Source organism: Hibiscus syriacus, unplaced genomic scaffold, assembly GCF_006381635.1.
Source record: "Hibiscus syriacus cultivar Baekdansim isolate YM2019G1 unplaced genomic scaffold, ASM638163v2 tig00116997_pilon, whole genome shotgun sequence".
NCBI classification, from domain to species: domain Eukaryota; kingdom Viridiplantae; phylum Streptophyta; class Magnoliopsida; order Malvales; family Malvaceae; genus Hibiscus; species Hibiscus syriacus.
In genome coordinates, this window is record NW_024063513.1 from 1,793,072 (window position 1) to 1,813,113 (window position 20,042).

At 34.5% G+C, this 20,042-nt stretch overlaps 1 protein-coding gene, 1 non-coding gene and 1 pseudogene across 2 annotated transcripts; all 3 read right to left on the bottom strand.

Annotated features, from left to right (window-relative positions):
- Positions 1-425: 425 nt before the first annotated feature.
- TRNAV-UAC lies at positions 426-498 on the bottom strand. The gene has a single exon. It is a non-coding gene; the product is annotated as a tRNA-Val (tRNA).
- A 7,281-nt stretch (positions 499-7,779) lies between these two features.
- Positions 7,780-8,712, bottom strand: LOC120194266 (annotated as a pseudogene).
- A 7,884-nt stretch (positions 8,713-16,596) lies between these two features.
- LOC120193912 (transcription factor FER-LIKE IRON DEFICIENCY-INDUCED TRANSCRIPTION FACTOR-like) lies at positions 16,597-17,852 on the bottom strand. The gene is made up of 4 exons (XM_039196334.1): positions 17,334-17,852; positions 17,063-17,263; positions 16,800-16,973; positions 16,597-16,716 (listed from the first exon to the last, which is right to left on the bottom strand). Exons 1-4 carry the CDS (start codon positions 17,811-17,813, stop codon positions 16,612-16,614), a joined length of 960 nt encoding a protein of 319 aa, XP_039052265.1. The 5' UTR covers positions 17,814-17,852; the 3' UTR covers positions 16,597-16,611.
- Positions 17,853-20,042: the final 2,190 nt, after the last annotated feature.

Below are 20,042 nucleotides of genomic sequence, written 5' to 3' on the forward strand. Positions count from 1 at the left end.
AAGTAACTTACACCGAGACTTGAAGGAATGTGAACTTTTTGTTCTCAAATGTTAACAGCTATGTTACTATGATTCTTGGAAAGATTCTACAAAAACATGAAAAAGGAAATAAAAAGTCTGAAAGAATTAAACATTCCTGTGTCAAATATTTGTCTGTAAAGTAGTGGAGCATAGAAAGAGAAGGCACTTCTCTTCTCAACACCATGTCTGGATCAGTTCAGCAATCATATCATATCATAGAAAGAGAACGTACTGAGACCTTGAAATTGGAAGTGTTCTTATAGATTGCTTAATCTTATGTGAAATAGCTATATATTCTGTATGGCCTATACTGTGTTCTAAATTGTCCAACTTCCTAACCTGGGATACCATTTCCGTTTTACGGTCTGTATGAGAAAATACTTAGAATCCGTACTTAAAACAAATGCTACTGCCCAGGATCGAATTGGAGACCTTCAGTGTGTAAGACTGACGTGATAACCACTACACCACAGCAACTGTTTATAAGACAAGTAATTAAATATTTATAACGTGTTGCAATCTCAAATCGCTATGTGACCTTCATCTTTGCAGTTATTACTAAAATTTAAGTGAAATTAAATGCCTCATGACATGAATCATTAGGAATAGGTGGGCAAGTAATTAACTAAAGGGGAGGGGGGGACTGATCAGATGGACCACACATTTTAAGTTTCTCATGCAATGTATTGAAAATACTCCCTCCTTGATAAAGCAAAATGAACTCCAAACAATTTAGTTACATGCCTTTATCCGCATGCATAATAAACTTACAAGCAGATGATATTGATATTCCATTCACACATACTTTTCATTTGGTAACTACCGTAACCATTCTAGAAACCTAACTAAACCCTAAACAATCAGGTGGGCAACATCTCACCAAAGGAGAAATACTAACCGCACCGCCTATGTTGTTTGGGATTTATTTGGGTAGCCGGTAGAAAGTATTTTACCAATTTATCCGTATCTTTTATGGGTCTGACTTATCTGGATCGAATCATTGTTTTCGACTCAAAATTAATTTTTGAAAGTTTGGGTGGGCAAGAGGATTGATAGAAGTTTGTTTAGGGTCATATTCCATCATTAGTTCCTGCACCACTGTATATTCTATAAAATATCGGCTTATATGGTTGTCGAAGTTAACAAAACCTTGAAGCTTTGGTCACTTTCATGATAACATGGCCCTAAAAAACAAGAGAGCACAACAGCTGAAAGCCAAGAGATTTGGATAGCCATCCAGCTGTGAAGTTAAAGGCCACGCTATATTTCAAAAAATACAACATCATCTACGGTCCACATGTCACTTTGGACATACTGGAACCTCCCTTTCCCTTAAAGCACTCTAAACAATACCCTTTCTGTAATGTATGTGGTGATATACATATTCTATTCCCTTCAGTCATTGGCTACTACTATAAGTGGGTTCCAATGGGATTTGAAAACCCTTTTTTGCAGTAGTTTAGGTTTCAAATTTTGAGTGCTATTTAGAAATACTTGGCTGATAATCATTGGTTAATAGTATAAATGATAAACCAAATGGAAAAGCATTATTGATGTAATAACGACATTTTCTCTCCACAAACACAAATCTAAATCAGGTAATAAGTTTGAGCAGTGAGTAAGCAAATGAAAGAGGGAGAAGGCCTTTGTTGATTATTTTTATGTAAAATGATTTGATGAGAAAAATTGGAGCTGGTTATATATACGACAAGGCAGCTATATGTGCAGATGTCAAGATGATGATCTTTCTATCTGTTTCTCTTTATATTTTGACAGGATCTCACGCAAAGTGTAGTCCACATGATTTGCTTACCAGCATTTACCCAAACGTGCACTTAACAAACTCCATTTATACACACAACTAAGTGAAGTGAGTAGGAGTGTAAATTCATCAGGCCATGCTTTCATATTTATGAGAATTCATTAGATTAAATAATGATAAAATGGACTATGGGTGGTAATGTCAATTCAGTTAAGTGACTTGCAACTAAGGGATATTGTAGGTAGTTAATTAGGTGTGTGGTACTTCATTTTCATTTGCTTTTTTAATATTTTTTCTAATTATTATTTTTACTGATAATCACGAACCTTACATATTTTCAACAATAATGATAATATATTAATAGAAAAAATATAAATGGGATCTAGCTTACCTGCAGAAGCTTTAAAGCAGGAAGAGACCATTAAAAAAATAATCTATAAGTTGGGCAGTTAACAACTCAGCTTTGCCATCCATTTATTCTCTGTCATTTAATGAAACAGACTGTGGCATGTAGTGAGAGAGAGTGAAGGAAAGAATATATAATAAAGAGTACTTTTAGCTTTGTTAATGAAACTCACAAACGAAAGATAACCTAATCCAAGACTTTAGGTTGTGGTGGTGGTGGTGTCAAACCCTAGATTTCTTCTGTGTATCTTAATTTCTCTTCTTCTATTTTCAGAATTTGATTTTATTGTAAAATGATAAATTTTAATGGAAACAAAATATGCTTCAATCACTCACTTTTCGTGAATGGAAGGCAACCATGAACACTAACCACTTACTAGCTCAAAGTACTCAACTTCAACAAGTAGATCATCAAAAATAAGAACTCCAAAAATTATTAAAAAAAAGTCAAAGAATATAGTTGATAATTGAAAATAGAATTGAATTGAAATAATACTAATTAATTATATTGGTTCATGATTTTTTTGGGGTTTAGTAATGGCAATCTACCAAAGTGTTGGATCATAAACTTGATCCATTATGGGAGCCTAAACCCAAACCCAAACTAAATTGATGTCATTACTTACATCATTTAATTAAAGATGTCATTGCTTACATCATTTAATTAATGATGTCATTGCTTACATCAATTTAGTTAGGTGAGAGTTAGATAAAAATTAAGAGAGCTTCTAAGTGAGTGAAGAAGCAAAGTCTTATAAGAGTGAGTTGTAGTTCTTGTTTTGAGTGAGAGTACTCTTGTAATATTTGTTGAGTTTCAATAAAAGTTGTTTGTGTGAGTGTTTTATTTCCAACAAAGTGGTATCAGAGCGAGTTGGAAAGATCGAAGGTCTCGACGAGAGGAATACGACGCCGCCAGAATTTTCTCAATCTGAGTTCTGACGCACCGCCACGCACCGCCGGAAGACTGCTGCCAGAAAATCGAGTTGACTCACCGAGTTGAGCCGATTCAGCCGTTGGAGCCCTTGACCGAGTTGTCCAAGTCCCTCCAAAGTTTTTTTTTTCATCGTTTCGGATTCATCCGTGCAATCGGATTTTACAAAATCTCATTATATTGAGAGATATGGCAAATGGTATGGCACCATTCCAAGTTCCGACACTCAACAACAACAACTACGACAATTGGAGTATCAAAATGAAGGCACTTCTTGGATCACAAGATGTGTGGGATATCATAGAGAAAGGCTATAATGAGCCTGCGGATGATGATATTTTTGCTACTCTTACACCAGATCAAAAGACAACTTTGAAGGATTCAAGAAAGAGAGACAAGAAGGCTCTCTACCTCATCTATCAAGCATTAGATGATGATGGTTTTGAAAAGATTTCAAGTGCAAGCTCTAGCAAGGAAGCGTGGGAGAAGCTGCAAACCTCTTACAAAGGATCCCGAGCAAGTGAAGAAGGTTCGTCTCCAAACATTAAGAGGTGAATTCGAATCCTTAAACATGAAAGCATCTGAGTTATTTCAGATTATTTCTCAAGAGTAGTAGCTGTTTCTAATCAATTAAAAAGAAATGGTGAAAAGTTAGACGATGTGAGGATAATAGAGAAGATACTCCGTTCGTTGGATCCCAAATTTGAGCACATCGTCGTGACGATTGAAGAAACTAAAGACTTGGAAGAAATGAAGATCGAACAGCTCCAAGGATCATTGCAAGCATACGAAGAGAAGCATAAAAAGAAGCATGAGTTTACTGAGCAACTCCTCAAGCTGCAACTCAAGGATATGCATGAGAGCCAACGCAATGATAGAAACCAACGTGGCCAAGGCAGGTAGAGGCCATGGACGAGGTGGAAGTCGAGGTCGTGGACGAGGCTGGAATTACAACAATAACAATTCCAACAACAACTATGAGAAAGGAGAAAGCTCAACACGAGGCCGTGGAAGAATTAATCCAAACTCAAAGTATGACAAATCTCAAATTCGATGTTATAATTGTCAAAAATTTGGGCATTATGCTTCAGAATGTAGAGCTCCCAACAACAAAATTGAGGAGAAGGCCAATTACGTGGAGGAAAAGACAGATGGCAAAGAAACTCTTCTTCTAGCACGAAAGGAAACTGATGGTGGCCAAGCAAATTCCTGGTATCTTGACAGTGGTGCAAGCAATCACATGTGTGGAAGGAAAGACATGTTTGTGGAGCTAGACGAGTCAGTAAGTGGAAATGTTTCGTTTGGAGATGATTCCACAATAGCAGTGAAAGGGAGAGGTAACATTCTTATCCGTTTGAAAGATGGGAGACATCAATTTATTTCAAATGTCTACTATGTGCCCAATATGAAAAGTAACATTTTAAGTTTAGGACAACTGGTAGAGAAAGGTTATGATATTCATATGAATAATTATAATCTTTCTATAAAAGATGATAAGAATAACTTCATTGCTAAAGTGCCGATGTCAAAGAATAGAATGTTCTTGATCAACATACAAAATGATGTTGCAAAGTGCCTGAAAGCTTGCTACAAAGATGCATCATGGCTTTGGCATCTTCGATTTGGGCATCTCAATTTGGAGGTCTAGAGCTATTATCTAAGAAGGAGATGGTGAAAGGACTACCTCACATCAACCATCCTGACCAACTCTGTGAAGGGTGTCTAGTCGGGAAACAATTCAGGAAAAGCTTTCCAAAGGAGTCAGAGACAAGAGCTAAGAAGCCACTTGAGCTCATCCATACCGATGTGTGTGGACCGATCAAGCCAAGCTCTCTCGGTAACAATAACTATTTTCTCTCTTCATTGATGATTTTTCAAGAAAAACCTGGGTATATTTCTTGAAACAGAAGTCAGAAGTTTTTTTGAAGTCTTCAAGAAGTTCAAAGCAGCAGTGGAGAAAGAAAGCGGTAGAAATATCAAAGCCATGAGATCCGATCGAGGTGGAGAATTTACTTCCAGGGAGTTTCAAGAGTTCTGTGAAGCAAATGGAATTCGTCGACCAATGACAGTTCCTAGATCCCCCAGCAAAATGGTTGGCAAGAAAGAATAGAACAATCCTCGACATGGCACGAAGCATGCTCAAAAGCAAGAAACTACCCAAAGAATTTTGGGCGGAAGCAGTATCGTGTGCAGTCTACTTGTCAAATCGATCTCCAACAAGAAGTGTATGGGGAAAGACACCGCAAGAGGCTGGAGTGGAAGAAAGCCTGGCATTTCCCACTTGAGAACCTTTGGAAGTATAGCCCATGTTCACGTACCAGACGAGAGAAGAACGAAGCTTGATGATAAAGCGAGAGTTTTATCTTCATCGGCTATGATGCTAATTCGAAGGGCTACAAGTTGTACAATCCAGACAATAAGAAGTTTGTGATTAGTCGAGATGTGGTCTTCAACGAAGAAGGAGAATGGGATTTTAACTCTCATACAGATGACTTCAATTTCTTTCCTCAGTTTGAAGAAGATGAGCAGACAATGAGGGAGCAACTAGATGAATCTCAACAAGAGCTTGCAACTCCACCCACTTCACCAACATCAACCACTCAAGGAGACTCATCACCTTCATCATCGTCAAGTGGGAGTCAAAGTGAAAGAGTTGTGCAACGCACAAGAAGCCTTAGAGATCTCTATGAGGTAACTGAACGACAAGATAATCTTACATTATTTTGTCTGTTTGCCGATTGTGAACCAGTGAGCTTTCAAGAAGCGGTACAGAAAAGAAATGGAGAGATGCGATGGACGAAGAAATCAAGGCCATCGAGAAGAATGACACATGGGAACTTACCTCACTTCCCAAGGGACATAAGGCGATAGGTGTCAATGGGTGTACAAAACAAAGCAAAACGCCAAAGGAGAGATTGAAAGGCACAAGGCGAGGCTAGTTGCTAAAGGCTATAGTCAAAAGGCTGGAATTGACTATGATGAGTATTTGCTCCTGTTGCTCGATTGGAGACTATCAGACTAATCATTTCTTTGGCAGCTCAAAACAAGTGGAAGATACAACAGATGGATGTAAAGTCCGCCTTCCTAAATGGAGTCTTGAAGAGGAACTTTACATTCAGCAACCATCAGGCTATGAAGCAAAGGGCATGAAGACAAGGTGTTGAAGTTGAAGAAGGCTCTTTACGGGCTAAAACAAGCACCAAGGGCATGGAATAGCCGAATCGACAAGTACTTCCAAGAGAATGGCTTCAACAAATGTCCCTACGAGCATGCTCTATATATCAAGATCAAAGATGAAGATATTTTGATCGTGTGCCTCTACGTGGACGATTTGATCTTCACTGGAAGCAACCCAAGCATGTTTAATGAATTCAAGGATGTGATGATGAAGAATTCGAGATGACAGACATGGGGCTCATGGCGTACTACCTTGGCATTGAAGTTAAGCAACAAAATGATGGAATTTTCATTTCACAGGAAAGCTATGCAAAGGAGATACTGAAGAAGTTCAAGATGGAGAACTGTAAGCCAATAAGCACACCGGCAGAATACGGGATCAAGATGACCAAACATGAAGAAGGCGAAAGTGTAGATCCAACATTCTTCAAAAGTTTGGTAGGAAGTCTACGCTATCTAACTTGCACGAGACCCGATATTCTTCACGCAGTTGGATTGGTTAGTCGCTACATGGAATCCCCAACAACCACCCATTTTAAAGCCGCAAAGAGAATTCTTCGCTATCTGAAAGGTACAATTGACTTTGGCTTGTTCTATTCAGTTTCTAATGATTACAAGCTTGTTGGATATAGCGACAGTGATTGGGGTGGAGACATAGATAATCGAAGGAGCACTACTGGATTCGTATTTTTCATGGGAGATATTGCATTCACATGGATGTCAAAGAAACAACCGATTGTCACATTATCCACTTGTGAAGCGGAATATGTTGCTGCTACCTCATGTGTTTGTCATGCAATTTGGCTTAGAAATCTATTGAAGGAGATTGGTTTGATACAAGAAGAGCCTACCAAGGTTTGTGTCGACAACAAGTCAGCCATTGCCTTAGCAAAGAATCCAGTATTCCATGATCGAAGCAAGCACATGATATTCGCTACCACTATATAAGGGAGTGTGTTGCAAGAAAAGATGTGGAAGTTGAATATGTGAAGTCACAAGATCAAGTTGCTGATATTTACCAAGCCACTGACCAGCGAAGACTTCTTAAGATTAAGGAACCTACTAGGGGTCACGAGATCAAGTTTAAGGGAGGGTGTTGGATCATAAACTTGATCCATTATGGGAGCCTAAACCCAAACCCAAACTAAATTGATGTCATTACTTACATCATTTAATTAAAGATGTCATTGCTTACATCATTTAATTAATGATGTCATTGCTTACATCAATTTAGTTAGGTGAGAGTTAGATATTTGTTGAATTTGTAATGGTTTAAATTAGTTTATTTGTGTGGTGTAGGATTGTTCTTGAGTAGTATAAATACCCCTTCCCATTTTAGTTTTAAGCATCAAGAAAAATTAAGAGCTTCTAAGTGAGTGAAGAAGCAAAGTCTTATAAGAGTGAGTTGTAGTTCTTGTTTTTGAGTGAGAGTACTCTTGTAATATTTGTTTGAGTTTCAATAAAAGTTGTTTGTGTGAGTGTTTTATTTCCAACACAAAGCTGGTGTGGAGAAAACAATAGCGTGTTTGGGTGCTCCGAATTGGAACTTGGATTCTATTGGATCATCTTCTGGTGCAGGGAGATTAAGATCCAGAGATAGAATATTTCTAGGCTTGATTCCATCGCCACTGTTGGACTCAATTGGACTGCTAGTAGTATCAACACTCACGGCAGCGTGATTGCTTGCAGCCGCCGCCCTGTGCCGTCTCATGTGGCCTCCAAGGGCTTGACCGGACGAGAATTCAGAGCCACAGATTGAACACTCGTGAATCTTATTACCCTTGTTCCCACAACAGTTAGCCTTGATCTTCTTGTTGTTGTTGCTTACTCGTAAAGCAATAGCTGCAGGATTTTCTCTGTTGAATTGATCAGTCTCATCAACAGCCTGATCTTTGACTTCCGAAACAAGTGGTTTATTCTCATCAGCCATGCCTCCCTTGGGCTTCTTGTGGCTTGCCCTATGCCCTCCTAGCGCTTGAAACGATGGGAACGATCGGTTACAAGTTTTACACTCGTAAGCATAAGCTCCACCCTTGTTTGTCATCGCAGTAACCATCGAATTTCTCATCAATATCCTCCTTTTCGGATCATCGCTTTGTGCTAACATGATCAAGCAATTAGCCATGTCTTCTTCTTCCTCCGTGCTCTCGTAAATCTCACCAGACGATATCGAGTTATATTCCTCCGCCACTCCCCACCATCACCGCAAGCACTCGAAGAGCTAGAAGTCAGAGTGACGCCAAACAGGGACGACGACCTTGGCGCTTGGTACGCTTGCCTTTGATGACCAAGGCTTGATGATCTTGAGCTTGCATATCCACCCCTCCCTCAAAGATAAAGAAAAGAAAATCGAAACAAGCCAGGTGACCTAACAAAGTAACAGACTAGGAGGTACAGAAAACTGGTGAATGAAGCAAAGATGGAGAGAGTAGTGGGAGTTTTATATAGCGAACGGGTGATAAAGGGTTGTTGGTATAATTTCCTTTACCTTCCCCGTGAATAGTTACCTTCACCATATGTTTTGGACTTTTGGTTTCTAACTCTCAAAGGTGTTATTACTAGTAGGATGAAAAGGCTTTATTTTCACCCTTTTTTAATTTTTTAAAGCACTCATCATTACACAAAAATATCAATCAACCCCAGTTCTTTTATTCCTTATTTCATTGATTTTCTAATTACAAACAATTATATCCTTTTCCATAAACAAATAAATATTAAAATTCTTATTAAATATCGTCAAATTAACTAAATATTTTGTAGTATCTCGTTTAGGGATGCGAAGATAAGTGTAGGTAAAGATTAGAGTTGAGAATTAGGTGGCGGTGATATATAGGGTGCTGAAAAAAGTGGCAAAAGCTCAATTCAGTTGATGTTAACTTTATCGCACACAGTTTGGCAGCCAAGTACAAATAATTAAAATTAATTATTCTTTTTTTAAAAAAAAACATTAAAAAGCAAAGAGATGAATTGCACGTTAAGGGCAAACGAAGCTACCCTCGTTTCTCATGAAAAGCTCGTGGGAAAAGGCTGCAATTAACCCCCCGGGGGGGGGGGGGTTACCCAATCCAACAAGAAAAGAAAGGGACACAATCAACTGTCAAACTTTAAAGGTTGCATATTTGGATATGGTGATGTCCAGTGGTGAACAAAGGATGTTTACTTCATAAGCCATAAAAGTATGTGTTAGCACATGGCTTCTGTGACTATTTTTAGCTTCTTTTTTGTTCCTTCTCTTTATTTAACTCGTAATTAATTATATATTTTTCGCCACCAAATGTATAAGATAATTAAACAATTTTCTCCCACCACATCCACATGCTATAAACAATTAAAAACCCCAGCTTCTTTCCTTATGAATTTAATAGGGTTTGCTTAAACTTCAACTTATAATTCAAGATACCACGATCTACTAATTAATTCGGGTTTAGTGTTTAATTTACACCCAATAAGTTGGTGATATTTAATCTATATCCAAATTAAATATTAAAAGTTTCTAAAAAATAATAAATTAATCTCTTTTAATTTGATAAAAAAATTCTGATGAAATTTAAAACCCCAATTGAATGTGAGTTGGGAAATGAAAATCGTAAACTAAACATTAGTTAACGATGTTAGGAAAACAAAACGAAAAAGTTGAAAGGGTGCGCTTGGTTCACGGAATGTAAGATTACCAGTGGGAATGTAAGATTACCAGGGAATAGGATTACTGGGAATGTTGTATTTTGTGTTTGATTAGCTTAGCAAGAATGTAAGAATATTGTGTTTAGTTAAAGGAATAAAAGATTATTTGAATGTATATTTGATCAAATTGTCCTTATTATATATTTGTTTTTTAACAAGTTTGAAAATATTTATATATTTTCTTTAAAAAAATTAAATTCATAAAATTTATATAATTTTTTTTATAAAATTGAAAATATAAAAGGTTTAATGAAAAGATAAAATTTTATTTTAACCCCTGAACTTCATATAAAATTTTAATTATAGACTTTTTTTTTGTAAATCTAAAATAGTTTAAGGATAAATTTGTAATTTAAAATTCATAAAATTTTTATTATTCAATGACAAAAGAATAATATTTTTGAAAGAAAAAAAAATTAAGTGCATTTTAGTCCAAAACGCGATAATCCAATAATACCTAAGGAAAAGGAGATAATGACATTCCCGGTAATATACCCCAAAAAAATCTACTATTGGTAATCTTACATTACCGGGAATGGGATTCTCGGGCTAACCAAACGGAGGAATGTGGATTTCATTCCTATGAGAATCCCACATTCCCCATCCAAACACCCCCTAAGGGTGCGTTTGGTTCACGGAATGTAAGATTACCAATAAGAATGTAAGATTATCAGGGAATAAGATTACTGGGAATGTTGTATTTTGTGGTTGGTTGGCTTAGCAGGAATGTAAGATTACCATGTTTGGTTAAAAGAATAAAAGATTATTGGAATGTATATTTGACCAAATTGTCCTTATTATATATTTGTTTTTTTTAACAAGTTTGAAAATATTTATATATTTTCTTTAAAAAAATTTAAATTCATAAAATTTATATAATTTTTTTTACAAAATTGAAAATATAAAAAGGTTTAATGAAAGGGTAAATTTTTTTAACCCCTGAACTTCATATAAAATTTTAATTATAGATTTTTTTTTGTAAATCTAAAATAGTTTAAGAATAAATTTGTAATTTAACCTTTGTAGAATTTTTATTATTCAATGACAGAATAATAATATTTTTGTTAAAGACATTTTAGTCCAAAATGCCTGTAATCCAACAATATCTAAAGAAAGGGAGGTAATGACATTCTCGGTAATATACCCCAAAAAATCCACTATTAGTAATCTTACATTACCATGAATGGGATTCCCGAGCTAACCAAACGGAAAAATGTGAATTTCATTCCCATAAGAATATCATATTCCCATCTAAATACGCCTAAGTGCAAAATTAGTAATGTCACGTGTCTTTTGTTTGGGTCGCATTTGCTATTCTTAGACGAATGCCTAATCCTCGTGCTTCTCGCCCAACAAAATTAATTTGCTTTAATTTGTCTTCATTATCATTTTGGTATCCCATCCTAATTTGAGGGCCTCTGGGTGCCATTTATTCGGATCAATTCTTCTGATAGATTCATTGCACAGTATTCACTTCTAGTATTGTACACACATTTTATCCCTTTTAGGGTAAATTACATGTTTTAATACTTAAATTTTTATTTTTTTAAATCATACATAGGCTTTAGTTTTTATTTCATTTTAGTACCTACCATTAAAAACTTTAGTTTTTATTTCATTTTAGCATTCTCATTCAAAATTCAAACTAATTTTGACGATTTTGTTTTATTTCAACAAATTAACTTGATATTTCGTTTGATTAATTTGTTTGCGTTGCTTTGAATTGTTTAACTTGACTCAAATTTATTTGTTGCCTGACTTAGTGTACGCATTGTGATTTTTTTAAGTTAAGTTGATTATAAAGTAGTATTTACTCTTAACCATATGACAATGAACATTCAATCATCCTAGTACAACTGCTGGTGCTCGAACCCGTGAGCTCTAAGAACAACAACGATTTATTTAACCACTAAAGTAAGTTGGTTTGTGCATTTAGCTTTACTAATTTAAACATAAAATATTTTGTCAACTCGTCTTTACATAATTTCAGTGAAAAGCCACTGCAGGTATAAAAAGGACAATTAATAAGCATTAACAAATAGAAAATAAATCCAAGATACACAGGTACACTGAGTTCACAAGCAAAATATAGCAAACAGTTAAAAGTAGAGGAGAGAAAAGAAAAGTTTAAATTAAATGTGACATAATCTTTATTTTGTTTTACACATAATCCGGACCCTAGTTAAACAATGTTTAATAAATTTAAAGTTTAATTCTTAATATATATATATATATATATAATCGTTAAATTAAGGCTTACAAAAAAGAGAGGGAAAATTGAGGCTAGAGGTAGTTTGAGGAATGACTTGCAGTAGCAGATATGTGATGCTTTTGAGAAGTCATAACTACTGGGTGAAGAAGGAAGCGAAAGAAAAATAAGGGCAGCGGTAGCTATCAATACCAAAGTAATTTACACTGAAAACAATGACTTTATGCCAACTCCATCCCTTAGATTAGGCTTCACACTACTACCACTCTTTTACACACTCGCATCTCACAACTGCCTTGTGATTTAAGCCCTAAAACTCTCCTCATTCAACTTAAATCAACCTAACCAGCTTTTAAATCGTTCCTATTAATTGCTGCAATAAAATCTCATTATTTAAGATAATTTACATAATTGGTCATTTTTTTTTCATTTTGATCACTTAACTTCAAAAACTTATAAATTGACCTCTAAAGTTATATTAACAACATCGAAGCCGTGATTTGAACCAATGCTTAAAAAAAGAATGATTACATAGGTAAAGGTAAAGACATATAGCATACGCATAGCATCCTATACGTACATCTCAGAGTCTAGAAAAAGAAAATAAATAAGCATATTTCATGCTCGTTTGGTGTAAAAGATGGGGCATTTTCTTGCGAATTTTCTGGTTGATGAGAGTTCTGCATAGGTGGCCTACCTATTGATATTCCTTTTTTTCCTTAATTTCAACCTAATGGTTTACAGCATTGGGTTTCTTCCTAATTATTTTACTCAATGCTTGCGTCACCAACTTATATTGTACAATTTGTACATCTTATTATTCTTAGATTTAAATTTAAATAGTGTTTCTTTACTTCAGTTTTTATATATATATATATATATATATATATATATAATTACTGATTACATGACATTATAAAAGTTGTTGACGCCAGACAGAATAGTGATTATCCTGTAGGCTAGCTCCGACAGACGATTCACAAGAGAAAATTCGCCCAAAAACCAGAGAAAAAAAGTCTCTAGGGTTTAATAAAATATTATAAAATCAAAAACATCCCCAAAAAGCAGTCCATAAGCCGGACTGTTATAGCAAAAAAATCGTCTTTATTCGAATTTTGCCAAAAATAGCAAAATTCTGAAAATCACTATAAATTGAAATTCGAAATAAAATAAGCAATCTCCCAAAAATCCGGCCTAAATCGGATTTAAATTGACTTCCTAATTAACAATCGAAATATTACCATAAATAGTAAAAAATAACTAAATCTAGTGATTCGGAGGGGAAAACGGCAGAATTTGATGTTGAAAAAAAGGCCACATGGAGCGTAGCTCATGTGGAGAGCGTGCGCGTTGAAAAGAGTTTTCCGGATTGGGGTCTTATGCGCGATTCTGACACCTGTAGCCAAAGTTATGGCCAAAAGACTGAAACATACTCAAAACGACCCCAATGAAGAACATGTCACAATCAATTCCCGCCTTTGCGCTAATCTGCCAACTCATGGTATCTCAGCGCCATCAACGTGCAATCTGACAGCTCAGCATCATCTGTCTCGGATCCCCCTGCATCAGTTGTGTATCATTATTTTATCAATTAATCTTGGATAAGTAAGACATTAGTAAACAAGTTAATACCACATACAGCACGTTGTTTAATTTTTTTAAATACAAGTGTATTATTAAATACTCGTTTTCTTCGATATAAAGTCAAATGTAGCATTAACACCCCCCACACGCACACAAAAAACCATATCAAAAAGTTTATGTTGAGCAAAAAATATAGGGTAAATTACACAGTTGGTCACTAATGTTTGAGATAACTTTTGTTTTTCCTACTAATATTTCAAAAAGTTACAAATCGGTCACTAACATTATCGATTAGTTACAAAACGATCAATTAACGTTAACATCCGTTAACAGACATGACGAAAAGCACATTTGGCACATTAACTGTTGACATGGATAGGGTTGACCACCACGTTGGAGACCAACATCTTCTCCTTGAAAAAAGTATAGATAGAAGAAAATGTTCTCATCTAACCCGTTATCTCTCAGCGTTCTTGGGTCCCGACACTATCTTCGAATCGTGGCTCCGTGCCTCTGGCAAAGCTCCCTGGTGAACGCTGCTCTCCCTGTTAACGTTTAACCCATTTGCCAAGCTCACCACAAATCGATAATGTTAGTGACCGATATGTAACTTTTGAAATATTAGTGGAGAAAACAAAAACTTCCTCAAACATTAATGATCAACTGTGCAGTTTACCCAAAATATATCTAAAAAGTTCAAACTGAGATGAGATCTGCCGAAGATAGTTGACATGTTCAGTTTAATTTGTTTTACTCTACCATATGATATAGTATATCATAAAAAAAGTTTAACACAATTATAAAATAAATCAATAATTTAGAATTAGATGAGATAATTTATAATAAAAATCCAATCAACAACTAACTTAGATGTGACATTAAATTAAATTTGTTATTTGTTATAATTAAATGAACATGACAATGAAAAACTCAACCTTGTTGAGCCTGGGGCCATGCCATCTCCTTTGTTTTACTTTATAATACTCCATGAATTATTTAAGAGTTTTGAAATACTGGGCTGTCATCCAGAATTATTAAGCCCAAAAGAGTAGGCTTCCAGGTGGTCGAGCCATCTGGTTAGAGACAGTGGCCCAAATATGAAAGTGTCTTGTCCAAAGCTCGATCCGGATGTTAAAGTATCAAACTTTCTCATAATGTGCCATGCTTCAATTTACTACTTAATCTCCATTTCATATAACCATGTGCTCTGAAATAATGAGATTCAAATGCAATAAGCTCTATCCGTACACATGCATCCATTTTTGTCATCATCCTCATACTACAAAAAATATATATATGATTGAAAGATTTAAAATCTAGATATAAAAGAAATTTTACGGAAAATGATCATCCAACTCAGTTGGTAGAGCACAAGGTTCTTAATCTTGAGGTCGTGGAATCGAGTTCCACGGAGGTCTCTTACGGAAGCTGCTCTCAACCTGATGTTGGGGGTAGCCTACTATCTTACCTCCCCCTTACCCCATATATATATGGGAAAAAGGGACAACCATTTTTTATATAAAAGAAATTTTACGCGTTAAAATCCACTTCGGAAGAGCAACTAAACCTAAAAATACTTATAAGATGGAGTCATGAAGTCTTGGAATAATACTATAAATTAGAGATAGATGCAAGATTTTATGTTAGATGAACTAACTTAAACTTATAAAATTTCAGTGGGTGGATTTAAACTTATAAATTTATAATAAGTGGATGAAAATAAATTTTTAATAAAAAATATATAGATAAAATTTAAAATATATGATAATTTTAAATTTTTAGGAGACGACAATCCCTGCCTCAGTCCGCCCCTACCAATAACACGGATATTAACAACTATAAGACCAATTTATGGTCAAAAAGAATTAATCAGTATCATAAACACGATTGATAATAACATAACACAAATATAATATTTTAATTTGTTCAACACTATAGTTGACTTTCCATATTCAATAGCAAAATTTTAACATATGAAGTTTCATAATGTTTACCTTCCATAACGTTAAAAAGGATAAATGATATTTTTAGAGTTTTTGGATTTGAATATATCGTACGTCAGTGATATTCGAGCGTTTATTGTAAAGTGGGTTGAGAATCTTTTGAATAGATATCACCTTATAGAAAATAATAAATAGGAAGGGCACGAACCCACTTACCCAATTAGTTAAAAGAATCTTTGTTGTTCTTAGAAATCACAGGTTTGAACACCAAAGACTGTAACATGGCGATTGAGCATTCATTGTCAAATGGTTAATAGTATTTAGAACACATACTACTTTATAATCATCTTAACTTAATAAAAAATATATATATAAGAAGGTAGATGATGGTATCAGCTTTAACATGAACATCAAAATATATAATATAAACCCACTAAACACTTAATATCAACATGAATGTCAGCTCAAAAAAGAGAATATGCAGAAAAATCGTGCTAGCCGTTGGCTCAAAAGATATTGAAGTCGGCAACAGAGTAAATATAAATTAAAACAAAATGCTTCTTCAGTTAAGTTAGATTAATTTATAAATTTTCTGCTTCATTTATATTTTAGATTGTTTATTACGCTGATGCACGAATATTGGTACGATTTTGTCTTCGAGGCAGGATCTCAATGCCAAAGATCATTAAAACTCGTAAAAAAAAAAGGGAAAGAGAAAATGATCGTTACAATCTGTGTAAATCTATCGGTAAAGAGTGTCAAGCTCTTGGTTTTGGTGATCATGTTGGAAGAACCTCTAGTAATAAAGAAAATACAAGTGTTACATAGCATGCTAACAGTTATGGAACATCCTTGTTGATGATGAACTACCATCATTAACAGATACAGGCGATGCAGATTAGGATAATAAAGGTGTTACCAACTCAAATCCGTGGTTCAGAAGAGCCCCAGTGACCCACAACTTGAGGTTTGGCAAGTTCACAGACTGCTCACAATCTCTGACCTGCAGTTTACATAACAAGAGCAGCTGAGCAGTTTGCAAAGGAAAACGTCAACTTCTACTCAAACCCGAATCGGATAGCTTACATTTAGAGTAAATGTTAGCACAAAACAGTCGGAAACAGTGGCCAAATTGGAGTTTTGAACCTTGAAGTTAGTGAGGGACTCAAGGGTCATGTAAAGTGATATTGCAACACCTTCACCTTTGTTGCATATCAATTTAACGTAAAACCCTCTTTCTTCCACTTGAAACATATCCAACTGCATCGACGTTTGAGTTAAAACCGTCATCTTCTTGGAAGAAAATGAGCCTGTAAAAAACAAAGGGATTGTTCTTGTTTATCTTTTACCTGCATTATCTTCTTGCAAATTGGATGGCCGTGGGTTCTTGCCACTTGAATCTTGAAAGTGTTATCAACCGATTCTTGGTACCTTTCAGATCCTGCCAATGTTGCTTCAAGTCCAGCAATCTCGGCTTTTAGCTTCTTAGCCTGAGTTTGCAGGTCTTGCACATACAGTACGGCATCTCCGATAATGGAAGCCTTATCCATCTGCAGTAACCAAATGAAAATTAAAGCCTTATCCATCGGCATCTCCAATAATGGAAGCATTTACACGTACCTTTGTTATGTTAGGAACCAGGGAACGCAATGCATAGAGCTTCTCCTTCATCCGACCCCTCCTCCTCCGCTCCGATATCAAAGTTCTCGACCGATCAACCTTTCCTTTCTTTGATGTTGTACTCGTAGTGTTGGTGGTTGCGGTCCCTGTGGTTGTCCCGGAAGAGTGTTCCTCATCGTTATCTTCCTCACCATCTTTCATCATTTCTCCACAAAAACTTTGCAGCGGATCGAAAACAGAGTTAGGATCAGGGGCAATGGTGCTTGAAGCATCAAGGCCAAAAGATTCCCCAGGTGTCGAACTAATATGCTTATCATCAACAAAAATGCCTTCGATAAGATCATAATCGTATCCTCCGACGGCATCATCAGTTTCTCCACGTATTAGATCGATGAACTGATCGAAATTCGGATCATCGACGAAATCATACAGTTCAAATTGGTTTGAGAACTGCTGAGGGTAATTTCTTGATGCATCCATTGGTTCCTTATGCACTGCCTGGTCGTGAGAGGTGCAGGTCTATATATTTATAAAGTTTTAAATTAAAATATGGACCTCCTTCACGTCATTCCATGGTGTGAAAAGAATCGAGTGAAGAATCTGAAGCCACCAGCCATTTTAATTCATTATTTCATATACAACAAGTAACATAGAGACATCAACCATGTAATATAGTATTCAATCCAGTTAAACAAAACCTATATTCAAATTAAGTTGAGTTTATATGATTGATGTTGACTTGGTTAGAATGACTTTCTACTGGGAGGAAGATGGATCTGAAATCAGGTTAATCCAGTTTCTTGAAAACTTTAGGGATGAATTTATCAGTTTGCAAAAAGTTTATGCTTTTCAAACTGCTGTTAATGACCAAATCTATATTTACGGGCCAAATTCTCCAAACTTCACCCCTTTCAAATGATCAGTAATGACATCACACTTTCGAAACTTCCATACTCCATAGATTTTACCTTTTTGTCTTCCAACTTGCAGGGCAGGGCAGGGCATCTATTTCCATGGTGCAGCATTCACGTTTTGAGGTGACATTTAGGTTTGTATAATAAAAACTTATTGGCAGCCATAGTTTATTAAAATTTCGTGCGTATCAAACTGAGGTTTTAAAAATAATCTTGAATGCAAACATTTACCGGAGAAACAACAAAATCATCTGTCTTGTTAACTAATCTACAGAAGTGCCTAAAAAAACCCGAGCCTTTTATTAAGAGAAAAAATATGGAAGGCTTAATCTGACTCATCGCAGAAGCACGAATTTTGCAACTATTTTTTCATTAATGAACAGTCTTAATCAGAGAGTTGATAGGTCAATGGAACCGCAGATATTCCTTGACTTTGTCCGCAAATAGTTATCATCTCATGCATGGATTGGCATATGATTTATATATGTATCATTGTTTGAAAGCTACTTGCGCCTAGGGGTGGGGTCCTTGCTTGCATCCCAGATGACAACATAATGTCTAATCTTTCACTCAGCACGCTTCATCCAATTGATAACGTAATTTACACTAATTGAGTAACACGATCGTTATCTATACCTAATATAAATTAAAAATAAAATAATTTAAATAAGATATTAAGTTCGAGTCTTTATAAATATAAAAAATATCTACTTAGACACTCATACATTAAAATTAGGTGTGCGACACGAAACGGTCTAAAATAATCAAGACAAAACTTTAGAATCGGAAGAACGATAACAAAATAACTTAATTTGAGATAAAATATTTCATATAATCAATAATTTATTGTTTCTCTCTAATTTTGATTATTGAACAATTTTTTTAAACAAAAACATCAATAACATTATTTTTAAACTAAATAAAATTTAAGTTGCATAAATAGTTGGATAGGGATCTAGGTCTAGTGTCCAACCAATAGACTAAGCCCAGCTTTGTTAATTTTATATTGAACTTATGTTTAAGTTGAATTACTATACATGTCATGCATTATTATATTTATATTTATAAACATCATGCTCAAATTTGTAATCTAATTTATTTTAATTTTAACTATTTTAAATATTTAAAATTTTATTTTATATATATTAATGTTTTTGTGTATTCATTCGTGTTATAAATTAATTATTTCTGAATTTTTTTATCTGAATATTTTTTTTATAATTGATTAACACTATTCCGATTTAATTACACATATTCACATAAAATATTATATTTAGATCATTAATTTAATTCTTCATTGTAAACTAATTTTTGCAATAATACTACTACTTCATTTTATAAATAAAGGAATTACCATTTAAAACATTATAATTTAAGGAAAATTCACTAATTTTATAAAGTAAAATTTACAAATGGGTCATTAAACTATGACAAAATTATCCTTTTGATCATTTAAATTGAAAATAAAATAGATATAGATAAAATAAATATCAACTTTGAATTTTATATTATAAATATTGAATTTGTACCATATAAATTAAAAATTATTTGATATGATATTATAAAATTATGAATGTAATGATGTTTAAATTACATTTAAATTTGTTAAATAAAATTTAAATGTTTAAATCGCATCATTAATAAGAAATAATTTTATTATTTGATAATATAAATTTTCGTACGTCAAAAATTATAAATTTTTTATTTTAAAAATACAACAACAATTAAATAAACAATTAGTTATAAATTAACTTTTGTTTAATAAAAAATATTTTCATTGTTTGATAACTGAAAT

Coding starts and splice junctions, on each gene's coding strand:
- LOC120193912 (XM_039196334.1), bottom strand. CDS start 17,813: ATGGATGCATCAAGAAATTACCCTCAGCAGTTCTCAAACCAATTTGAA. Junction 17,264..17,333: donor TGGTTCCTAACATAACAAAG/GTACGTGTAAAT, acceptor TGGTTACTGCAG/ATGGATAAGGCTTCCATTAT. Junction 16,717..16,799: donor TGCTAACATTTACTCTAAAT/GTAAGCTATCCG, acceptor TGTAAACTGCAG/GTCAGAGATTGTGAGCAGTC.